Source organism: Gopherus flavomarginatus, chromosome 8 (genome assembly GCF_025201925.1).
Source record: "Gopherus flavomarginatus isolate rGopFla2 chromosome 8, rGopFla2.mat.asm, whole genome shotgun sequence".
Taxonomy (NCBI): Eukaryota; Metazoa; Chordata; order Testudines; family Testudinidae; genus Gopherus; species Gopherus flavomarginatus.
Genome location: NC_066624.1, coordinates 111580792 through 111606366, shown reverse-complemented (window position 1 = coordinate 111606366; position 25575 = coordinate 111580792). Strand labels below are relative to the sequence as shown.

General features: G+C 48.0%; 1 protein-coding gene across 2 annotated transcripts in view; it reads right to left on the bottom strand.

The window, feature by feature from the left end:
* Nucleotides 1–25575, bottom strand: part of IL1RAP (interleukin 1 receptor accessory protein) — a 55444-nt gene that overhangs the window by 13931 nt on the left and 15938 nt on the right. For both annotated transcript variants that reach the window (XM_050964813.1, XM_050964814.1), the window contains exons 3-8: nt 21708–21775; nt 10229–10514; nt 9261–9453; nt 5758–5923; nt 4615–4686; nt 2200–2329 (exon numbers count right to left, since the gene is read on the bottom strand). In XM_050964813.1, coding sequence (XP_050820770.1) covers nt 2200–2329; nt 4615–4686; nt 5758–5923; nt 9261–9453; nt 10229–10514; nt 21708–21775 — 915 coding nt within the window. The remainder of the gene's footprint in view (nt 1–2199; nt 2330–4614; nt 4687–5757; nt 5924–9260; nt 9454–10228; nt 10515–21707; nt 21776–25575) is intronic.

Genomic DNA, 25575 nt, shown 5'->3' with positions numbered 1-25575 from the left:
GACACTCTACTCCACCAGCGGTTGCACACCAGTGCCACAAACAGATGTAAAATAACCTCTCTGCTACTTTATATCCCTCTGCCCTGAATCCCAGGATCACATTAGCTCTTTTGGCCACAGCATCACCCTGGGAGCTCAAGTTCAGCTGATTGTCCACCATGACCCCCAAATCTTTTTCAGAGTCTCTGCTTCCCAGGACAGAGTCCCCGATCCTGAGAGCATGGCCTGCATTCTTATGTACATGGCATTCTAATGATGATAATGCTCATCTTCAAATGAATTCTGTTTCATCTCCAAGCTAATTATGGCTTGGTTCTACTAACCATCATATTTATTAACATTCTTATAAACAAAACGATGACTATCCAAATTTTAGAACCGAAAGGTGGATTTGAAAGCACGGAAAATTAATAGTTGGTTTTTAATTCCTCTAACAGTTTGGAAAACAAACAAACAAACAAAATCCCATGACTGGTCACCCAGTTCTTTATAAACCACTGGTAGGCTGTAACCTGACCCCACACAAGCAATGCTAAACCTAAACGTTATGACGACACAACTTCAAGAAAATCCCAGCTGCTGCAGGGTGTTGTTGGGTGATTCTGAAGATGGTATTCTGGCCTCTGAGTCAGCATGGAATGAAGGGCCTAGCCTGGTGCTACGGGGCGCTCTGCTTCAGGACAGAGTTTTCCAGACAGTTCATAGCACTTTTTATGAGCACCTCAGTCTCCTTGAAAGTTCTGATTTGGGTCGTTACTTTCGGCCTATCCTCAGTGCCCCTGCAGTTTCCAGTGGGTTGTGCTCTTCTCTTCCAGCCCCAAAATGTTGTGCTATATTCTACTCCCAGGCGGCTTCTTTATAGTGGCGGGTGAAGCTGTAATAACAGAATGTGACCATGTCTCCCTGTAGTGGATGGTCCCAGGATGCTGCTATCTCTCAGCTATGGGAGTTCTTCATTTCAAGAAGTAATGACTTGTGTACTTGGTACTAATGTTGTGGGGGGGCGGGGGGGTGGTTCAATCTGCACTTGTGACTGGGGTGTGTGTGGGCATGAGTCATGGTTTATTACAGCGTGATCTCTGTACATGTGTCATAAAGCACTTTGGGGTCGTCCAGGATGAAAACATAACAGGAAATGGAAGATGCTGTAATAAATCTATTGCTCTCAACAGGTTCAGGTCATTATGACGATGGTGGGGAAAGAACTCACATCCTCCTGATCCAAAACCAACTGCCTGAGGTAAAGAGAGAGCCTCCCTTGGTTGTTAACAGTACAGAGTCTTTGACACACAGCGATGCAGTTCCCTTATTCTCCATTTCAGCTTGGAAAAGAGGAGACTAAGGGGGGATATGATAGAGGTCTATAAAATCACGGGTGGCATCGAGAAAGTGAATAAGGAAAAGTTATTTATTGTTCCCATAATATAAGAACTAGGGGCCACCAAATGAAATTAATGGGCAGCAGGTTTAAAACAAATAAAAGGAAGTTCTCCTTCACGCAGCGCACAGTCAACCTGTGGAACTCCTTCCTGAGGAGGTTGTGAAGGCTAGGACTACAACAGGGGTTAAAAGAGAACTGGATAAATTCATGGAGGTTAAGTCCATTAATGGCGATTAACCAGGATGGGTAAGGAATGGTGTCTCTAGCCTCTGTTTGTCAGAGGTGGAGATGGATGGTAGGAGAGAGATCACTTGATCATTGCCTGTTAGGTTCACTCTCTCTGGGCACCTGGCATTGGCTGCTGTCAGCAGACAGGATACTGGGCTAGATGGACCTTTGGTCTGACCCAGTATGGCCGTTTTTATGTTCATTAGAGGGCAGTGGCACACATTAGCCAGTTTGAGATGCTATTACCAATGAGGAGCCCTCTTTAGCTTATGGAGTCTCTTAACAATGTCTCTTTTGAAAGAAAACTTGGTGACAAACAATGAGCAGATTGTGGTTAAGTATCATAACTACGCATGGGTGCCATACTGCACCCTGGAGGGATTTGATCTGACTAACATTAAGAAATGAGTGACCCTTGGCTCCTAAAGTTTGGGACTTGCCAATAACCTGAACAGGCTTTTTCCATTGGGAGCTCCAGGTGTTGCCAAAGGGGCAGTGCTGTTGAATACCCCAGGCCTCTCTGTGGGATCCCATGTGAGGCTAGTGGAGAAGGCTGGAAGAGCTATGCAATGAATGTTATGAAATGTTACCTTTCAGAGACTTTTATTTTCAGGTCTGTGATATCGTCTGTATTTTTTCCATCAACTGTCCACCAAACCTCCGTTCGGGAATCTTTCAGAAAGGTGAAGTAAACTTCGCACGGCAGAACAAGCTCGGCACCTAGGAGCAGAGGATTAGGGTGAAGTGGAGGCAGCAGCAGCCTTGCATTGCTTCTGCTTTCCAGAGCCTTTCATAGCCCGAGGGTACATAGAAATGAAAAGGAACAGTCACAAGAGTGAAATGCCTGCAAGCTGCATGGAAGCTTTTTTAAAACACCATAACAGAGGCTTAAACTAAATGTATACAGCAAATAAAAAATACAGGAAGAGGAACAAAAAAATTCGACCAGGGCTAAACAACAGAGTGAAAGAGGCGGGTAGCAATAAGATATCCTTTAAAAACTGGAAGGCAAATCCTACTGAGGGAAATAGAAAGGAGCATAAACTCTGGCAAGTCAAGTGTAAAAGTATAATCAGGCTAGTCAAAAAAAAATTCTGAAGAGCAACTAGCAAAAGATACAAAAACTACCAGGAATGTGGCCAAAATACATTTTCAAATGTCTGATAACTGTGCAGTAGCGGGAATATTTCACTTTTGTTTTACAAATAAACAGTAAAGAAACAAACAAACAACCCTCCCCCTAACCAGGTATGTAAGTGGTTCCTCCCACCACATTGTGAGCCCCTGTGGTGGGGTGTTCACCCCACACTTGCCCTGAAGGGGTCAATGTAGGCTAAGAAGGGGGCCAATCAACCAGCCAAGCCACAGATGAGCGCAGTAGGACATTTACACAATCCCCTGACTGACTGAGGAAGCCCAGAGGAGGAATGGGCTGGGTTTATAAAGGCAGGAAGCTGATAACAGAGGGGGCTGCAGGGAAGTTCCTGCCAGGGAGAAGGGAGGTGTGTTTGGGGTTACAGAGACAAGTAGCCTATGGTTACTCCCTGGGAGCAGGGAGCTGTGGGGCTGGCAAACCCAGAGAAGTGGGGAGAATGGAAGGTAAGGAAGGGCTCAGGGAAAAGGCAGCGAGGTCCAGGGTGGAACAGACCGTGGTTGCTGACTGGAGGGTCCCTGAGCCAGAACCCAGAGAAGAGGGTGGGCCCGGGTTCCCCTACCTGCCACTGGGGAAGTGGCACCAGTTGGGTAGTGAATGGGAAGATGGCCTGAGACCATTGCTTTGAAGAGACTGTGATGCCTCATAAGGGGGAAGTGCACATAGTGACCTGGCTGGAGGGCCAAGTGGCACGAAGAAGGAGCACCCAGTCGCAGAGACCAAGAGAGTGCAGCAGTAGGACGTACAGCAAGCAGCAGAAGGGGGCCCTGGCCCTGGACAGTGCTGGTCCCCAGAGCGGCCAGGAGGAGGCACCCCTAGCTGTGAACCCCGTGACAGTTCCCCCCAACAATAATTGGTTTATTCTCAACACCCCTGGGAGGCCAGATGGGGCTACTGTCTCCATTTTACAGATGGGGAACTGAGGCAGAGAGAGATAAATGACTTGCCCAAGGTCCCAGGAAGGAAGTCTGTGGTAGAGCAGGGATTGAACTCAGATCTTCTGAGCCCAAATCCAGTGCCATCAGGACAAGATCTTCCTCCTTGTTATGAATCATGTTTATTGTTTATAATTATTTGTAATACTGCAGCTCCTGGAAGCTGTCTGTGCCTAACGACCAACGAAGAATGTGCCAGGAGCTGTGCAAACCCAGAGTACCAGACAGTCCCTACCCCGAAGAGCTACCAATTTAAAAAGACCAGACAGGCAGAGGGCTGGGGAAGCAGGAAAACACACCAGCAGAGTCAACGATGTGAGGATGGGCACGATTTTAGGAGGAGATCGGCTAAATGGAAAGAAAGGGGTGGGGGAGAGGGCAGGAGAGAAGACAAACAGGTGCAGAATGAAGAAGAGCTAAGGGGACTGTGGGAGCGGAGGGTTAGCACAATCAACACAGGGCAGAGAAAGTCCAGTTAAACCTGTGGTAAGTTCTCTGACTGTCTGCAGATCCCTGCCATGGCTGCTTCTGAAGAAGGGATGACCCCAGCTGCGCCCCATTTTACCCCCTTCTCTCCAGTGCTTTCTCTGCTTCTGAAGCTGCTCCTACCAGCTGAAGCCTGATTTCCATGCTTATTATTTCAGTAAGTCTGTGTGCTCAAAGAGCTGCCTTAATCTGTGTTCTCATGTCCCATAATTGGGCTTTGGAAATTTGGAAGCTACAGAAAAGAGAGAGAATCCCATGCTGCTTGCAAAGCAATCCTGGCCCCCCATATGCTTCAAGTAAAGACACGAAAGAGAGCCGTGGGAAAGCAGGCAACCGAGATGAACCCCTGTGCTTGTTAATTACATGGCTTAAGATAATCTTCCCCGTCACTGCATGCAGGCTTCCTGTGGGCAGCTACCGCTGTGATTTACCTGCTTCGAGTTCGTAGATTATTTTCTCATTTGGAGAGAGAAATTGCGGTGGCATTGCCTTGTCTGGAGACCCTGCAGAACAGAAAACAGAATCCCACCCCCGGGGTCCCAGTTGAAAACATACTCAGTCTCATTAGGATTTTGAATGATTTCAGACTATTTTATAGTAACTAGCCACTTGCATATACTCTACCATCTATGACCGTGCACTAGGTCACTCACCCCCTGCTTCCCTGCACCCCCAGATGTGTGTACCCATCTCCCGCTGCAGTTGCTAAGAGCTGTGCGTATGTCCCAAAGGTCAGAAGCTGATCTAAGCAGAGAGTGGTCCCAGTCACAAAGGTGCCCAATCCAGATTTTGAAAACCCCCAAGTATAGTGCTGTCTGGATAGATGATCTGGGCCCAGCTGCAGTCTGGAGGAATCACACCTCCATCTAGGCACTTAGGACTTTACTTACAGTTCAGCCTAGCTCACAGATTTTTCTACTGCTGCTCTTTAAAAGAAACAACAAAACTTGTTTTTTCCTGCCAGCAGTATTCTCTCCTCCTACATGCATTCAGTGAACAGCTGTTACCACGTGACACAAGCACGTTCTAGTGTCTACGAGGTTTTTACACTCTGCATAGCGTTTGCTACCACTTAGACTGAGTATTTTTTGTTACTTGCATAGCACCACATGTGTGTGCTAGGCACACTGTAGGCAGCTCTGAAGAGACAATCTCTGCCCTGAAGATCCTACAGTCTGAACAGATGAGCCTGCTAGTTTTAAAATACAGCCTGAGAGACGGTAGGAAACACAGCAGCCACTGGAAAAACGAGACACTATTTCTAACAGTGAATTGAGATCACCATAGACAGACAGTGACAGGGGTGATGCCAGCAGAGGCCAACCCAGATCATCTCATCTTCACTCGCGCTACTCACCCAGCCGGAGATGCGTCCTGGGCATTCACATGCCAGGGGAGGCTGACCCCAGCAAACCGAAATACACACCTGGTGGTGGCAGATTAATTAATTCATTTACACCAAGGAGTCGGAGGTGGGACCAATAGTCAGTCACTGTTCAAGCCTGCAAGAGCCTTCTCCAGATCTTTTCATCTCTGTGGCTATAATTCTGCAAGGTTTTTTTTATCCTCCTTACCTACTACCTTCATCCTTATGGTTCTGGTGAGGTTGTAGGTCCTTCCGTTCTCCTTGTAGCTCACAATGCAGGTGTAATTGCCTTCGTACACACTGCGGACAATGCCAATGATGAGAGTTGGGCCTTCGGGATATCGGTCGTGGAAGCCTTTCACCAACACACAGTTCTAGAAGCAGACAGCAAAACACTTACATTTTTGGACCAAAAATTCAGAAATTTGTTTTCAATCCCTCTATAAAAATCTAAAGCTCTGCTTGGAATAAGCCTAGCAGGCACTATTTGGATTTTGATTCAATGCAGGCTAAGGTCTAAGTTCTACAGCATCAAAATCTCATGAGTCCAATAAGGTGAGGGGGATACTTGTCCACCCTTTGCCTTGGTTTCCCCAGATGGAGCAAGTTACTTTTCAGGAAAGATTAAGGCTGGGACAGTCAAAGGAACTGGAAGGAATCAGGCACCCAGCTCCCACTGAACTGTATGTCTAATTCCTCTTTGCTTCTCTTCCAAGTGGCATGAGTTGTTGGGGCTTTTCAGGTCAGTTTCCCATTCATGGAGAGATCACTAATGTGGAGTATGGGTACTGCCTTTGTTTAACTTCTTTTTTCACACTATAGGCACCTGTGCTGGAACACAGGATGCTACAAACAGCCTGCAGGCAAATCCTCTCCTTCAGAAATATCAGCCAATGCCTGGTTCCCAGGGAGCAGCTCTGTCTCAAGAATTAGAGAGATTAAGACAGACAGCAAACTCCCTTACTGTTTATAACAGCTCCCCCAGAGATTCCACATCACAAAACTAACCATACTGCACGTCTTTGGACAGTACGCTGCTCACACTGTAAGAAAGCGAATAGGTGAGATTGTAACAGCACCTGCTTGTGTCTCCTGCCATAACAGCCCTTAAACTCCTTGAGCCATTAGGCTCTTTTAGGCTGTGATTTTCAAAGGTGATGAGCATCCACAAAAGCCAGCTGGATCTGTGGGTGCTCAGCAGCTCTGGAAACCAGCCCATAAATGCACACAGTTAAGGGGAGACGTAACTACCTACAGGTTATTTAGAGGGTACAAACACCAAGAAAGGAGAAGAATTGTTTAGCTCAGTACCAAAGAGTATAATGGGATGAAATTAAAAAGGAAAACCTCTGGCTCGAGATTAGGGGAAAAGTCCCAGAACAAGAGTGATGGGGCTGTGGAAAGGTTTACAAGAGAAGTGATGGAACACGCTGACAAGTAAAACCGGAACCACCTTTGCACTTCCAATGCTTTTAATTGCAGGAGTATCTGGATACCAACAAAACTGCCTCAATAAAATTTTGTCTCCACTGCTCCCCTTCGTGTGTTGGATTTTTTCTCTTTCTCTCTATGACAGTGAGAGCAGGTACTGCAAGGAATAATCTTGAATAGACGATGGCGTAGATGATCCTAGTAGGTTTATTCCATCTCTGACTTATCAGGTTCTATAAGAGACAGAGCTCTGAGCGATGCTGAGATGCTGGAAGCGTGAGGGTCCCAGAAGAAAGAAAGATATGGAAGTGAAAAAAAGGACAAGAACTAAACTTAACTCTATTCACAAACTGACACCAAGCTGCAAGGACACATCTGCAGCTGCCATAGCACTTTTGCTCTCAATGGGACTACACTGATTGATGTCAACTGAGGATTTGACTCAAAATGAGCAACTCACCAAAAGAAATCCACAGTATAGGAACCTTAATGAGCCTTCCTCTTTGTCAGAAAAAGCAGGAAACCTGTCCCATGTGCCAAGTTACAAGCCCATTTTCAGAAAGGTTTATATCCTCTAAATATGCTGATGATAACTTAACTGTCATAAAAGCCAAAGATTTGTACATTTTCCAAGTGATTATTTCTAAATGGTGCGTTTCCAACTCAGATTTACCTTAATGTGACAGTTGAAGACGGAGGTAATATACCATTGTTAATGGCTTTTACTAGGCAAAATGGCTTTTACAGCTTGCTGTCTGCAAAATGATTTAAGTGGGGCTCTTTGTTTCATTCTGCTAATTGATTGTCAATATTTGAACATCAATAGATGATACAAATTAGTCATTTAAACCACCAAAATGAAGCTATTCCTCTTGGCCCAGAAGGAAGGGTTTTAGTTAGACCAGATACACTAATTCCCAAATGTCGTTAGTGAGCAGCTAGCTGCACACCTGCAGCACCTTCCATCTAAGAATCTCAAATCACTGTACAAAACATTTAGCCTCCCAGCCCTGTGTGGCTGCATGTCCACTGAGACTACCCAAGGGATTCTCTCCCCCCTGGCTTAGCATGCAGAAAAGTGTAGCCCAGCCCCTAACATTCTTACCACTGTGTCATCTAGCCCTGCCAGGCAGAGCTGGACACTGCTGTGCCTGTCGCTAGCCACGGCACGCGGAATCTCGAAAACCTCAAAGGAGATATCAAGATTTTCAAAAGCGAGGAGCACCCAACTGCAGACACCAGATAAGGCCTAATTTTCAGGTGGTGCCTCCAGTCGGGCCCCCAAAAATCACTCATCACTTTCCAACCTCTTCACCTAATAGTAATAATTTGGCCATTGATGTCCAGGTGCTTTACAAAGGAGGTCAGTATGGCTAGCCCTGTTTTATAGACGGGGAAACCTTGAGGCACAGAATGGGCATGTGACCTGCCCAAGGTCATTCAACAGCTCAGGAACTGAACCAAGATTTCCTGAGTTCCAGTCTCCTGCCCCCTCCAGAAGGCCACCCTGTGGCTAAACTCTTCCTTGTTAGAACACAAGAATGGCCAGACTGGGTCAGACCAAAAGTCCATCCAGCCCAGTATCCTGTTTGCTGACAGTGGCCAATGCCAGGTGCCCCAGAGGGAGTGAACAGAACAGGTGATCACCAAGTAATCCATCCCGTCACTCTTTCCCAGCTCCTCGCAAACAGAGGCTAGGATCATCATCCCTGCCCATTCTGGCTAATAGCTATTGATGGACCTACCCTCTATGAATTTATCTAGTTTTTTCTTGAACTGTGTAATAGTCTTGGCTTTCACAACATCCCCTGGCAAGGAGTTCCACAGGTTGACTGTCCGTTGTGTGAAGAAATACCTCCTTTTGTTTGTTTTAAACCTGCTGCCTATTAATTTCATTTGGTGACCCCTAGTTCTTGTGTTATGAGAAGGAGTAAATAACACTTCCTTATTTACTTTCTCCACACCAGTCATGATTTTATAGACCTCTATCATATCCCCCCTTAGTCATCTCTTTTCCGAGCTGAAAAGTCCCAGTCTGATTAATCTAGGCCCCAATCCTGCGTCAGTGCTAGCAAGGGACATTTTATTGCTGACTTCAAAGGAAGCGAGATTGTGGCAGTAGCTCCAGTAATGTCAGTGGAGCTGCATCAGGGAGTTTGGGGGTAGAATTTGGCCTCCTGGTTCTTATATGGCAAGGGCTGCACAGTTGGCTCTTTCAGGTGAGAAGCACTGCACCCCACTGCCTGGCCCAGGCTACAGCCCCACTACTCCCTTTCTTACCCTGTACCAGTTGACAGTTGGTGTTACGCTGGGAGGATAAAAGCCATCAATATCTGGACAAATGATCTTCTCGTTAGTATGCTCCAAATAGAACAGCTCTTCGGTGGGATTTATTGATTGGCTGACGCAAGAAGTTTGGTCTTTCTGAACAACCTCCAGGGGAAACGCGACCTTGCTGCAATAGGTTGTGTTTCTAAGCACAGAGGAGGGAAACGCGATTAGCTTGGTCTAGTTTATTCACGTGGCATTATGAATGAAATAAAAATAAAAGTGACAGTTTGGGTCATAGAAATGACGACTCTGATGAGATAGATCCAGCCTGAATTGTCGTATTTGCACGTAGGAAAACTCCAGACAGACACACTGAGACAGACACAGCAGCAGCACAGTGCATTAGGAAAGCCTGAAGACTGTTTTCTCCATGCAAATACAACTCATGTACTGCACCATCCTTTACCAACGTCATGAAAACAACGGGGCTAAGACATGAAAGAGGAAGACAGACTGAGATCTCTTCTTTGTTGCTTTGGGGATGCTACACTCATTTTCTCCTGCACCCGGAGCTGTTTTTAATTCCCTGGAACTTTTTTGAGGTGTCAGGAAACTTTGGCAAATCAGCATCCAGTCGACATATTATCCTGCCTCTGAAGCTATCTCCACTTCTATACAGAGATTGTGCCTTACTGGAGAAGGCTTCTGGATTTTGCCAGTATTCTCTCCACGGACACTCACAGTTAGCACGGAGAGGTATGTGCATTAATGTCTGCAAGGTGCTAAGCATTATTATAATATAAATTGGCTTGGCACTGAGAATTCTTGTAACTGTCACATTCTTTCACCATTAATTCTTCTGTAAGTGGCTGTCATCCGACAGTAAGATATTAAGCTGGCAACACAATGTTTCTGTTATATAAAAGGCATTTGCATGCCCTAAAGTCTGACGCCCACCGCCCTACTGTGCTGCTTACCTGAGCATGCAGGTATAATTCCCAGTGTCATTAAGAAGGGCAGGCCGGAACCAAAGGGTGTCTTTTTCCTTACTGATCCGATTGTCCGGGAGACGGAAGTTGATTGGCTCCTCCAGGTCCCAGTCCTGTCCAATCCAGTACCAGATCAGGGTTAAGCCGGCCGAATGAGCTGTACTGTAGTTGTATTTTAAGAAGGCCTCGAAGAGCGGGCATTTGATCCTAGCTGGTTCCCCGTCATAGACCTGGGTTTGTTTCATGGTATCCACTCCCCAGTCATCACAGCGCTCTAGGGCCAGAAGGAAGAGATGCCTTAGCTTTCCTGTGGGCAGAAAAGAACTGCTGTGCGTGCTCCTATTCCCACTGAAATCAACACGTCTAGTGGTGTCATGGGCGACGGAGCTGGGGATGTTGCCTTCAGAATACTAGGCACCTGGAAACCTGGCTTCTTCTTGCTGTTCTTCCTACAGTTCCCCAAGATCTGCGTCCCTGCCAGGGCAACCTCACAGGACATGAGTGGGTAGAGCCAGGCTTCCCGGACAGCCTGGAGAGAAACCTTACCTGAAAATGCCTCCTTGATGAACTTTATGCCACAGCTGTGTGTGCGTTTGTGTGGGGCAGCAGGGGTTGGGAACAGAGGGTATTTCCTGGTGGTAGAATCAGTTAACGGTGCCACAGGACTTAAGGGCTGTTGCTGGAGAATTCAATGGCACTGTGCCACCAACTACACAGGGACTTGTTTCTATTATAGCGTAGGCAAGGAAACATGGGGGCCAGGCAAGGTTGCTGGTGGTACAGCGGGAAGACCTGGCATGGAAGGAGGCGTAGTGTACTTCTTTGGGGAGGGTGCTCCAGACCTAGGAAGCAGCATGGGAAAAGGCACAGAGCGCTGAGATGCATTCCCATGGCCACACGCGTCATACAGCAGAATCAAGAAGGGCTCACTGCAGGGTCTGACAGAGGCAGAAGCTGGGCTGGGAGGAAGAAAGCTGCAGAGCAAACCCACATTCATCTTCAGCAATAACAAAGGAATAAAGACAAAGAACAAGCAAAAGGTCAATTGTTCTTTAACAAGTATCAGAGGGGTAGCCGTGTTAGTCTGGATCTGTAAAGGCAGCAAAGAATCCTGTGGCACCTTATAGACTAACAGACGTTTTGGAGCATGAGCTTTTGTGGGTGAATACCCACTTCCTCAGATGCATCTGACAAAGTGGGTATTCGCCCACGAAAGCTCATGCTCCAAAACGTCTGTTAGTCTATAAGGTGCCACAGGATTCTTTGCTGTTCTTTAACAGACATCTCTTTTCCCCGCCTTTGCCTCAGCATGGAAGCTCCTTAATAAAATGGACACGGAATGCAAGTGAATCCCAAAGCCACTGTGCTGGCTAACCGCTGTGTTTCCTAATTCTCCTCTGTGAGCCGAGAGAGGCTAGTGGTGTGACAACACATCCTACCTCAGCGGCAGGCCCTGCACACACACGGGAAACGAGGCTGTGGCTCGTGGGAGGTGTCAGGTAGTGGCAAGCCTCCTTCTCATGCCAGAAAACCAGAGTGAATCACACAGAAAACCGAGTCAGATGCAGCAGTGCCGTCATACCATGACAGTGCACATGGGAGGGGATTTACCACAGAGCCTCTCACATGTGCAGAGATTGGAGGAGCATTTCTAGACAGAAAACAGAGTCCTCAGACCTATTTCCTTTGGGCCAATCTTGCTGTCTCCCATTGCCTTCCAAGGATCAGGCCCTTCTGGCACATCCTCCTCCTCAAAGGGACAGTGGAAAGTATTTTGGCCCAAAATTGACATTGAAAAACAAAGAAGGTGAAGAGTGGGGCCAACAAAACCTAATGGGAAAGACTTCACTACCCTTGCGCTGGGCAACACGAGCTTGCATAACTAAGTGCTACTTAAATGTAAGAATTAAAGAATCTGACCAAATCTGAATAGAAATGTTTTTCCTGTGAGTCTAAAAATGTCAATGAAAACTGAACGTGTATTCCCTTGGAACATGAGACACCCAAACCAGCAGGAGAAACCTGGTGAAATGGACTGTCAACAGGAAGCCATGCTGAGCGGATAGCAAACGGCATAAAGAGTGAAAAGTGAAACTAGATTTGTAAAAATTATTTCCCTTAAAACTCTCTGGCTGGTGTTTTCAGAAGCACACAGCATTGGCCTAACTCTGCTCCTAGTGAAGCCAGCGGTAAAACTCCTATGGGCCTTCCCTGGAAACAGAGTCAGGCCAATGCTGAGTGCTACTGAACCCCTCATCCTGTAAGTCCAAAACACTGGCTAACCAGCATCACGGTCAAAGCCAAATGGGACACATACATCAAGGACAAGGCCAACTGTAACCAACACATTGCTAAGCATGAGGTCCAGGCTACTTGATTTATACAAGTTCAGGACTTCAGAGTTGTTAGCAAAGCAGAACGCTCAGTCAGCGACTGCCTGCTTACAGGCCTGATGAAACTTTACTGCTATTTGCTTTAGGGGTATTTATTTTCACAAAGAAAGCCTACAGCCTCATCCCTTCCTCTGCTTCCCGTTAAGGCAGGGGTTCTCAAAATGGGGGTCAGGACCCCTCAGGGGGTCGCAAGGTTATTACATGGGGGGTCGAGAGCTGTCAGCCTCCACCCCAAACCCAGCTTTGCCTCCAGCATTTATAATGGTGTTAAATTGATAAAAAGGTATTTTTAATGTATAAGGGGGGTCCACTCCGAGGCTTGCTATGTGAAAAGGTCACCGGTACAGAAGTCTGAGAACCCCTGCATTAAGAGAAGGAAGTGCTGTCCTTCCTCTGTGAACAGGGAGTGATGTCTTGGGATTAGATCAGGGGACCGTACATGAGGGCTCCCTGGGGTTCGTTCTCACCTGCACTCCATGTGCCACTGACTTCACTATGTCCCCTTGGGCTGGGTAAGTGTCAGTTGTCTTTATTTCTTCAAATGGCAGGGCCAGAGGGGAAGAGAAACCTACGTAAAAATGGCAACACTGATGTTCTGGGCTCAAGGCCAATGAACTCTGCAATCCTGAACAATCCTTTGTACTTTGGAAAAGCTCCCAAGTCAGCACTGCCCACGGTGTGGTGGGCGGGGGGGTGTTGGTCGATGGTCACATAAAAGAGAATTGTGGTTTTCCGTGATTGTCAATCACTCTGGTAACCAGTGGGCAAGGAGAGGTGTTACCTGGGCTGGGTAAATTTTCCTGACCGTTTAGTAAGGCTGTCACAAAAGGAATGGCCAGCAATTGCTGAGTCCATTGCACGGATTCAGGAGTCAAGACATGCTTAGGAATCCCAACTTGGAGAAGGTGGCGGGCTGCAAACCGCAGTGCGTGAACTCAAAACGCAGCCGGCAGCCATGCTGATAAAGAACGGCTACACCGTACACCACAAAGCAGGGGGCTGGCTTTAGATTACATGGGAACATGGAGAGGCTGACTGCTCCCCAGCCCCAAGAGCACACGAAGGAAAGCCTAGGACCGTCAATCTCAACTTGGACAGCAGAAACAAGCATTGCATCTGACATATAAACCTTTCAGGGCATGAGACGGGCTCCCCTCTACCCCTTCCTACCTGGCTCAGGCTGCTGTGAAAGGATGCAGCCAGGCGGCCATCACCCACAGGCTGATGCGCATTTAGATTTACCACAGTGGGTGCCTTGTGCCTGAGAGATTGGGTTTGTCTAGGAGGACGAGTGACGTGATCTGTCACACACACAGAAGAAATTTCTTCCTCTTCAGCTGTTCAGTGGCTCTTTTACCAATGCTGATAACGCCCTTTGCTGCTATGACTAGCCCACTGCTGTCGCAGAACAACGCAGATCCTGCTGTGGAGAGAGCTGGTTGTATCATTTGCCCAGGATGTGGGAGATTTAATCTGGGCTGGAAACTGATCTTGATGTGTTTGCATTCAGCAGTGTTTTGTGTGCCAGCAACCTGCTGCACCCCTCCCCATCCCCACTTCGTTAGGCTTCATTAGAAGTTCAGAAACGTATTTGCTGCCGATGCCAGCAAGCCCATAACACTTCAGCTGGCGATGTCAGGCTCAACAGGTGACAAGGGCATTTCGTTCTTCCCTGCACAGTTCAAGTCCGGCAAATATTCTTCCACAACACAAAGGATTTCATTCTAAATACTGATGGGATAGCTCAGGTCCAGCCTTACTACAAAGCAGAACAATGACACCAAGGAGGGCTTCGGGGCTCGGTGCAAGAGAAGCGTCCAGAAGTCAGGGTGCAATCCTCAGCTGGCATAGCTCCACTGAAGTTAATGGAGCTGCCGGGGCTTACACCATCTTGGGCTCTGGCTTTCACAATCCAGGCACAGACAGTTTCCTGTCTCTGAAATGTCCCCTGCACAAATTAGACCTGTCAGAGGTAAGCAAGGTGGAATCAGCATTCGCTCTGTGGCTTGAGGGACTTGTGTAGACTTCTGGGCTTGGGCTGGAGGACCCTGCAGGGTGGGAGTCTACACAGCAATGAAACAGCCCTGCAACCCAAGCCCAACTCAGCTGGCACTGGCCAGCCACGGGTCTTTCTTTGCTGTGTAGACAGACTCCCAGATATGGTAGCAAAGGGAGCATTAAAGATGCCTAGCAGAGAGAGCTGATGAAATTCTATTACAGTCCACGGATACTCACCCTGGAGATGCCAATACAATTTAATTTTAAAATAATGCATGCAAGTATCACTATTATTAGCATTAATTTGTACTGCTGCCATCTCGAGACTGAAGCCCTGTTGCACCTGGTGCTGTACAAACACACAGGAAAACACAGTTCTGGACCTGAAAAGTTAAAATCTGAATTGAGAAAGGGTTGATGAGATACATGTTGTTATACCCATTATACAGCTGGCGGAACCCAGGTCCCGAGAGACTGCGCGACTTACCAAAGGTCACGCAGCGCGTTCATGACAGAGACTGGAATTAGACCAGATCTCCTGAGTCCCAGTCCGACGCCCTAAACCACCGACTGTTGCAATGTGTCAGCAAGAGGAACAATGCGTGCCGAAGGGGGAAGGAAAAGTGGGATGGGACAAGGCATGGAAAGCCAGCATCAGTAAACACCAATGTGCAGAACTAGCTGTTCAGAGGCTGCAGGCCACAGGGAAGAGGCTGGTTTACAACCCTGCCTGGGAAAGGGACGGGGAGCAAGTGAGGTGCAAGGAGGTGGGCAAAGTTGTTCCAGCCGGTGTGTCAGGAGCCAACGATCCATCTCCAACCCAGGAGGCTGGAGAGCAGAGACAAAGGTCATTCTAAGGCCACTGCATGAGTTCAATGTTCCTTGAGAGAAGGATGAGAAGGGAGGAGTCCCTCCTTCTACAGTTCTTCTCTGATGCACGGGGAAAAGCAGCTCATACGGGGGCGAGGAGTTAACACTGAATGGCCCGGGCTGTGGGTGTTACAGCACCGACCTCGCACGCAGGCAGATTTTTTTATCATCACCATCTTTGTTTTCTTGCTTTAAAAACCTGCCCCCTTGCTCAGCCTAGCTGTATCCTGGGTGAGGAGGCTTAGCAGGGAGCCGGGACCTTGCTCAGAAGCTGAGCGAAGCCGGGGGTTTCCTCTCTGCACAAAGGAAAGTGCTGGGAAGGAGGGAAAATAACGGTGTTGCGCGACCTCCAGAAAGTAGAAAATAAACATTCTGGAACATTGCAGTTTGTTCACAATGCTCCCCACTCCCCCATTAGGAACGCCCCCTGCGGACACACAGACCATCTCCTCCACACACACGCGCACAACACACCAACAGAAGCACCCGCGCACGCACACGTGCCCAAATTTCATCAGATATACACGGTAAGTAGCTAGGGCACAGCACTGAGACTCTGGGAACCTGGGTTCTATCCATGGCTCTGGCACTGGCCGGCTCGGTGACCCTGGGCAAATCATTGCCTCACTCGGTGCCTCAGTTTCCCCATTTGTAAAATGGGGATAATAATGCTGACCTCTTTTATAAAGTGCTCAGAGCTATAATAGATGTACTAAGTGGGTACATTCTTTTGTAAATTATTGTAAAGGAAAGGACTTAAAGCAGGTTAAGTTACAGATATGCCAAATCCAGAACTCTTTATCGCACCTTCCTCAAACTTTCATGGTTCAAAAGAATTAGGACCCACTTCTAAGCCCTTGCCAGTTCCTTTCAGTTTTTTGTTTTTCAAAACTTCTGACCAATGAAATTCTGCCAAACCAACCCCATCCCCAGTTTGGCCATCACTAGTTAAAATCTTGGAGATAACATTACAAAGAGCTGCTTATGCAGCAAACCATCTACCCTGCTGGCATCTGCTACTATGCCATTGCCAAATAGAAGCATCCTTTTTAATTGTCTTGAATCCTTGGAAAGCTGCCCTCCCTGCAAAGTGTTTGATTGCGCGATAACAGCAGGCTGCGAGCCAGTAATGGTTGTTTCTTAGTGGATACGCAGACAAGTGTACCGATTTAGTTGGAGATCGGTCCTGCTTTGAGCAGGGGGTGGGACTAGATGACCACCTGAGGTCCCTGCCAACCCTGATATTCTATGATTTAAGCGCCTGATGCTTTGCCCTAGGAGACACCAGAGCGAGCTTCATCCAATTTTATCTGCGCTTTCCTCCAGCACACCCATCTCAGAAGCAACAGCGAGCAATGCTCTATTACAGTGGTTTTCAACCCGTGATCTGCGGACTCCCAGGGGTCCACAGATTACAGCTAAGACTTCCAAAATGGGTCTGCACCTTCATTCGAAATTTTTCAGGGGTCTGCAAATGAAAAGAGGTTGAAAACCACTGGCCTACTATCATCTTAGCAGCTTCCTGCCATCTTTAGCTGCCGCTGCCTTACCATCTTCAGCAGAGCTGATTTGACTCAGCAATGCCCTGAGCGAGGAGGAGAGAGCCAGGCTCACATTCGGCTTGACAAAGAATCAGTGTCAACGAGACAAGAAAAGTTGGTCATGAAAGGCAACTAAGTAGAACATAGTAATGACCAGAAAATCCCCCACCCTCCGCTCCAAGCCAAGACTGCAGTGGCTGGTGTCACAATTCCAGAGGGAGAGAAGAAGGCAGACTGAATACAAAAGTGTGCGCCAGCAGCCAAATGTGAGTACGTTCACGCAGAGAGCAGGAACTGGGCAATTACCTGTTCCCTTCATACCGACTCTGTCTTGTGATTCTAACTTTGTACACACGTTCCAGCCCAAGACCGTTCCACTGCCATGCCTACTACGTACTGGGAAATGGCACAGGGGAGATGCTCCCCAGCAAACCTCCACACCACACCCTCACGTGGTCTATCTATTCACACAACAGAAGAGTCATCGGGGGAGGGGGAAGAGCAGAGCAAACGTGACTACAATCCAGGATACCCTTTCCCTGCACAGGACGAGCAATGGGTGGATCCAAAGTCTAGGGGGCTCCTTCCCTTGACCTGGTATCTGTTGATCTCAGGACCCTCATTTTCCCACAGCTTCTCTGTAAGCTCCCGTCTCACACAGCCCAGTGCCCGTGACACCAGGCAGCAGCACTGGCTGCTCCTTGCAGCATGCTCGGGTTTCCATGGACCTCTCATGCAAGCGCAGCCCTGCTTAGCTTATACCTTTTGACAAGGCGACTGCAACTGCTGCCCCTGGCCGCCAAAATCCAGTTACACCTCGAAGGGACCTCAAAGTGCGTCTAACAGGTTTTCAATCAACAGCTGAGTCGAACAGAAATGAAACACCCAAACAAGATGTGAGACATGGACTTTGCTGGCTGGTCTCAAAGCATCACCCCGGCCCCTCTGGCTTCGAATTTTGGCTTATTACACAAAACTAAACCGAGGGGAAGAGATTAGGTGACTCAGATAATATGATATGGAGCTTGGATCAAAGAAGCCACCAGTTCAAATCTGATTCATGTGAGGAGAGACTGAAAGTGACCAACTGACCTCATATCTGTGACCTAAGTGAAATGGGCTCCTCCCTTCTGAGAGCTGCTGCCTGCTTGGACATAGAGACTGAACTCCTCTCTTGTCTGCAGAAGGAATCTCAGCAGCTAGGGGTTAATGCACATTGGTAAGTACAACATAGGGGTGGCTAACTGCTCTACCTGCTTTGCAGCCAAACCTCCCAGTTCCCTCCACAGCTGTGGATCAGGCATCTTTCCCCAGTATAACTTCACTTAAAAAGTTGGGTGGGGAACAACCTATCTTCAAAGCATTGAAAATAAACCTTGGAGATGAAAGCAGCTCCAGGACTGTGCTTAAAAATGGTGCAGCAGGTCATAAAAACATACCTGAGCAGCCAGGGGAATGGACGAGGGGGGGTGAGGCAGGAAATATTAGAAGATGGGGTGGGGGCAGAGGGCATGAGAGGGGCGGTTGTTCATTTAAAAAAAAACACAGACATTTCCATCTACTTTTCTTGTTACTTTACACCCTAAAATACGCAAGCTCTGGGTTCTGGGGCTGTCACCACTCATAGGAGAAATACAGTCATTGGAATCCCATCATTCGAATAACAGCTGTGTAGCAATACTTCCCAAGAATGGATACAAAGCTTTGCCTCTTCAAAGTGTTTCACAGACAGTAATTTATTAATCCTCAAATTATCCCTGGCCATAAGTAACTACACACCCATCGGAACAAGTGGGAGACAGGCTAAATCAGTGGTGGGCAACCTGCAGCCTGCACCGCTTCCCACAGCTCCCATTGGCCAGGAACGGCAAACCGTGGCCAGTGGGAGCTGCGGGCAGCCGTGCAAATGTAAACAAACCATCTGGCAGCCTGCCAGCGGATTACCCTGATGGGCCGTGTGCAGCCCGTGGGCCGAAGGTTGCCCACCATTAGGCTAAATTGATCCCTGGTGGGAGATTACACCGGGGATGATTTGACCCAGAGGGCCTGCTTCTGGTCTCTGTTCCACTGTGGGCAGATGAGTTACAGTGGATTTACACCAGTATGCTGAAAGTCTCAACTCCGCACCACTGAAGTCAACTGGAGTTGTGCAACTAATTTCAGAGGGAGCCAGGTCAGGCCCTGAAAGCAGAATCTGGAATAGAAACATAGAATCGGAGAATATCAGGGCTGGAAGGGACCTCAGGAGGTATCTAGTCCAACTCCCTGCTCAAAGCAGGACCAATTCCCAACTGACTCATCCCAGCCAGGGCTTTGTTGAGACTGACCTTAAAAACCTCAAAGGAGGGAGATTCCATCACCTCCCTAGGTAACCCATTCCAGTGCTTCGCCACCCTCCTAGTGAAAAAGTTTTTCCTAATATGCAACCTAAACCTCCCCTACTGCAACTTGAGACCATTGCTCCTTGTTCTGTCACCTTGTACCACTGAGAACAGTCTAGATCCATCGTCTTTGGAACCCCTTTTCAGGTAGCTGAAAGCAACTATCAAATCCTCCCTCATCCATAGAAAGGCCTAACAATTTACACTGATTTCGTACTGACTTACAACTCCCTTTAGGGACGGCATGGGGTGTAAATCTGCACAGAACTTGGCCCCAAGCATCCCTGGCTTGCACTGCTGTTGCTCATTCCACTCGATCACCCGGCCTGTTTGGATAGGTAAGGAAAGGAACATGATTTTCTATATATGCATGATGCTGAATGGCAGTGAAGAGTTACTTTTTGGACAGCATTTATTCCTCAACTCTAGACAGATCCTTTAAATAATCAGAGCTCAGGACGAGGCTTTCCCATCTCTGCTGGCAGCATTACAGGCTCTTAACCAGTCCTTTTCAGTTCCCCACAACAGTAATTCTGCCGATGATTTTCTCCCAATCCTCTACCCTTCACCAAAGTTGAAAGACCGTGAAGAATACGAAGGCAGCCTGGTCAGGTAAGTGATACAAATGGAACTTGCAGTAAAATCAGAGTCATCTATAAAACGATGATCAGGAGCAAATAAGGGAGTGTGGTATTCAAACACAAAACAGCCAGTATTTTGCAGTGCAGAATGGGTTATGATGGCCCTTAAACCAGTGTCAATCTGAGTAGCTTCACTGGCCTCAAAAAAGGTAATCTGGATTGACACCAATGAACTGAGACCAGAATGTGGCCCACAGTATATCGTGCTGCCACCCATGGATACTAAAGTGCGTCCCTTCCTGACAGCGGTTAACTCCCTTTTAAGGCAGAGCCCAGGGGAGCTATGGATTCTCAACCCTTTTCATAGTAGGCCTGGGGTCCCACGGAGGGCACCCAACAGCTAAAACACTAAAATCGGTGGACACTTCTTTGTGTCCTGCCTAAGGGTACAAAGCAAGCCAAGGGCAGAGCTGGGCACAGAACCCAGCAGTCCTGGCTCCCAGCCCCATAATCTAATCAGGTTTCAGAGCGGTAGACATGTTAGTCTGTATCCGCAAAAAGAATGAGGAGTCCTTTTGGCACCTTAGTCTAATCAGTAGATCATACAACTCCACCTCGTAGCACCTGCTTCTCATGTCCTCATTTTAGCACAAGCCTGAACGAACCCAGCAACACCTGCAGAGGCAATAGGCCAGGAGCTACAAATCACGGCACTGCGGGGAATTGGTTTTGCTCACTGGCTTGGGCTTCCCAGATCCATCACTGCAGCGAGCAACGGCGTGAAATACTCCGGTAACACTTTCTGGCGTGCTGCCAGAGAGCAGCACCCTGCCCGAAAAGGAAGGGGAGATTGTCTACCCTGCAGACAGGGCAGTTTTGATTCCACGGGAGAAATGCACGGAAGGGTGAATCCAACCCGCTTTCCCACCCACCAGGGGCATGGAGCTCTCGGGACCCGGCAGAGCCAGGACAGCTCCAATGAGCAAGGGATGGGGCCCCATGTAGGGACTCCGGGGGGTTATCCAAGTGCAGGCTCGGTAAATGGTGCAACGAGGCCGATGCCCACAAGGGACATACCGAACCTCCACTGGCCGCCTGCAATGTTCATTCTTTAATGTGTTTTCCCTAATAAAGCTAGAGCTTGTCCCCCCCCTTCCGTTTTCCTTCCAACACCTCTCCTTCACCCCAGATAGGAAGCGTAGGGCCGATACAGATACAATCCCCCTCTTCATGAGCAGCCCAGCTGAATGCGAGCCAGACGGCCCATGAGGATTACAGCATATTTCCTGCTAGGAACGTGACTCAATGAGGCTGGCATGCGAGCTTGGCCCATTCACGAAGTTCCACTCTCAGCAGCCATGACTGAGAACATGAGTCAGAATTCAAGGGCCAGAATCTCATGTTCCAGAGAAAACAGGAAGGAAAGATTCTCGGGTTTAGTTTCCAGCCCCGCCTGACTCAGGCAAGTCATTCCCCCCCATACTGAGTCTCTGTTTTACCAGCTGTAAAATGGGATAACGTTACTGACCAGAGTGTTTGCATCCAGGAATAAAAACAAAACAAAACTATTTTTAAGCAATAAATCCATCCCTGCTGAGTTCAAAGGCCCAGAGATGAGTTTGTGCTTCCTGTCCTGAGTTGGAAGAGTGGAACCTAAGACACTGCCAGCCATTTCCTAAAACAAAATTTGACAACTCTCTTACCTGAGCTGCTGCTGAGGGTGGCCATGCACAGCCATAAAGTAACCAGCAGGAGGCAGCACAGCTTCATCCTGTCAATACAAACACACACAAAGAAGTTCCAGTTATTACTAAACTCTTGACTCATAGATGGGAAGTTTTGTCCTTGTTCTGGAACCTTCCAGCACCTCTGAATTTGATTTTAAGGCTTTTTAAAAAGTTTGCATAGAGACACCATGGGAGCATGAGGCGCCTAAGCCCAAAAGTCTAGTTAGAAAGTGGAAGTCAGGTTTCAAGTTCAACCATTTCGCTCAGTGTAACATTCAGAGGCAGCGTCTAAGCACAGATACCATGGGCATCTGCCAACTGCAAGCACACAGCATGGGAAGCAAGAGAACTCTTGAGCTTTGGCTAGGGTGACCAGACAGCAAATGTGAAAAATTGGGACAGGGAGTAGGGGGTAATAGGAGCCTAGCTAAGAAAAAGACCCCAAAATCAGGACTGTCCCTATAAAATCGGGACATCTGGTCACCCTAGTTTTGGCTCCAAAGAAACAGTGCTGGACCCCTGTGGACTGCCAGTAGGTGACCAATCACTCGGTGCATTCAAAGCAATTGTCACAGCAAGCACCCTGCAGTCTAACCACTGATGCATTGCACAAGGCATTAATCTAATGATTCTGAGTAATGAAGGCATTTTACAATCTGACCGTTGCAAAGTCTGTTTGCCGATAATTTGCAAAGGTGGAAAGGCTAAATTTGACAAACAAATCGCTGAATGCAAATAGTTCACCCAGATCTAGTGGGCAGGTCGCTTAGGAATGAGATTTAGGTCATATTGTGATTGCAATAGCTTTCAGTCAAATCCAGATTTGAACCGATGACCTATAAATAGTTCAAGGCTCCAGATCCCAGTACCGAACCCCTCAGTCCAGTCACTCCAGGAGATGATTTAAATCAGCTCATCTCCACAACTAGGTCTAGAACCCAGGTTTCTTGATTCCCAGTCTGTGCTCTATCTGGTCCAATTCATTACAGATTCAGGGCACAGGAATATGAGCCAACACATATGTCTGACATTTGGCATTCTGCTCTCACAAAGCCTCTTGGTCACTGAAAAGCAAAGTTCCCTGCAGCCCCAGGCCTTCTGAGCATGCCGAACAGAAACTGCAGGTTGTGAAAGCTGACATTTACTAGATGCTGTAATTAGTGGGACTGAAACCTTCATTTGACATTCCCAGGCGCCAGGAGATCGTGAAGGCAGGCAGACAATTGAAGTGGCTAAGGCAAAGCTGATCAAAGACTCTGGACTTAGCCGTGTGTGTCAGTGGGAGCAACCTCTAGGAACGCAGAGCCCTTAAGGCAGCAAAAGTTCAGCCACCAGTGGGAGCTGTGTGCACTTAACAACTCTGCAAACCAGGCCATGGGTTTAAGGGTCCAGCTTCCGGCACCTGCACTTGAGATTATTTGTCATGATGCTTCCCCCAGCTGGGCCAGCCTCTCCTAGCAGCAGAGGGAAACAGGGAAGAATCCTGCGCTTCTCTGCAGCCCCAAGCAAAGGGCAGCAGGCCGCTGCTGGGCTGCGAATGCAAAGCTGCCTAGCCATGATTGTAGTGGCAAAGGGCACTGCTCCACTGGCTAATGACGGAGACTAAAGCGATGCAATAGCACAGCCTTTCGCTGCCTTCTATACAGCGCTTAACGAACAACCACAGGAGCCTACAGGGACCCTCATCTAAACAATGAGCCCTTATGCAGCCACTTTCGTGTGTGTTAAGATCGGGGCTCTTGGAGGGATGACTCCACGCCCATCCCTTCTCCCATCAAGCGCCCTCATCTGCCCGAGGAATGCTCCCTCCTTCTTCCCAGTAAGCTTCCCCAAAGCACCCTGCTTTCCCAGCCTGCTGCTTCTCCCCAAACCCCACCCGACTTTGGATTAAGTGGAGGGAGGTTGGTGGGCGCCAGTCACACCAGGAAGCAGGCTAGCAAGGAATAGGCAGGATGATGGGGCAAGGAGTGTAAAGTTATTGCCCCCTGGGAGAGGGGTGGTCTTCTGGGTCTCGGGAAGTGAGGCTGGGAAGGTAGGATCGGACACATTTTGCTCACAGAAGGGATGAGGAAGGAGATAAGGAAGAAAAAACTGCAAATATCCATAGATTGCAAGGCCAGAAAGGGCCACTGTGATCATCTAGCTGACCTCCTGTAGAACACAAGCCAGAGAATTTCACCCAGTAATTTCTGCATCTAGCTCATATCTTGTGATTGAGCTAGAGCATGTTTATTTTAGAAAAAAACATTCAATCTTCAGTTAAAGACTCCAAGTGATGGAGACTCCACCACATCCCTAAGTAGATTGTCCCAAGAGCTAATTACCCGCACTGTTAAAGAAACATGCACCTTATCTTAAGCCTGAAATTAACTAGCTCCAACTTCCAGCCATCGGATTTTGTTCTGCCTTCATCCGCTGAAGAGCCTTCTACTCTCAGAAGGTTTCCCATGTAGCACTAAGATCAATCACCTCTTCACCTTTGAGCTTCTCTGCCTTTCACTATAAGGCAGGTTTGCACTGAATGTGCTTAGCTCTAGAGTTACAGAGCACGAGGGTCCCACTGATAGTCCCTAGCCAGTCCTGGGAGGCATTGTGAGGACATGACAAATGAGGTCCTACTCTCATCTCTCGTTGGCTGTCTGTAAACATGCAGGGAACCAATTCTTGCTGGCAGGTTCCAGGATTGTCCCTAGAGTCTGAGTATTAGAGATCAGTAGAAACATGACAATCTAGGCATTTGTGTTTCTTTTTCATGAGCTGTTTTCTTCCTTTGGGAGCCAATTACCAGGCCTCAATAAAAATGAAGAGACCTGGTCTTCTCGTGGCATTTCTGTCATCCAAAGTGAAATGCCATCCGATAGCCTAATCCTGCATTACTGCTGGCCGGTAAATACCTGCCTGAGTCATTCAGAACAGTTCCAGAGCTAAAAAAGAAACATGCTGCCTGCCAGCCTCCCTCACGGACAATAAAATAACTCTTTATTTGTCTTCTTTTAGGCTGGTCAGACGGAGGAAAGAGAGAGGTCGTGACTGCTCAGCTGGGAACAGACAGCTGACAGCACAGAGGGCTGGAGCTGGGATGGGTGATACATTTAATCAGAAGTGGGGGCAAAGTTCTCGCACTGCCCGGCTGTTGTCAGATCTGACGATGAGAAACACCACAGCATCTTGTGTGTTCTCTTGCGTCTGCAGAGTCCACTCTGTGAGCAGCAAAGTCTTCCCTGTTCCCTCACCAAAATAAATCCACAAATGAGCCCTCTTCCCTGCTTTTCATGGAATCCACTCACTCCCCATTTACACAAAACAGGACAAAGTCAGCCTTGGTGGAAGCAGGCGCAATCAGTGGCTTTAGGGGAGTGTCTCCTGCTTACCCCAGGGCTGAGTTTGGCCCACTGCCATCAGCTGGGCTGCTATACCCTCACCCACCGTGACATGACATTCAGCCATCATCTCAATGGGCTCTTTTTTGCATCCTTTAGCTGTTCAGATGAGGACTTGCTCCCCCCAACAATTCCATTAAAGCCAATGGGTCTCGACTCCCAAGATTAAGGTGATTCCCTAAGGGCTCCACAAACTTGCCCCAATGATTTTTTTTTTTTTGAAAGAAATCCAGTGTTTCTGCAACTTCCTCCCAGTTGCGTTAGCTGGAGCAGCGTAACAGTTTGATTTATTTTTGCTTCATTGCAGGCTCTCCAGAGATCTTATCACTGGACACAGACACAGAGCATGTCAGATTACAGCAACTTCTCCATTCCTGGACTGGGATTCATCTGCTGCTCTGCCACTGAACGAGTACAATGGAATGCACCGGGTGACGGAGGGGAGCCTCTCTTTGCCGGACACA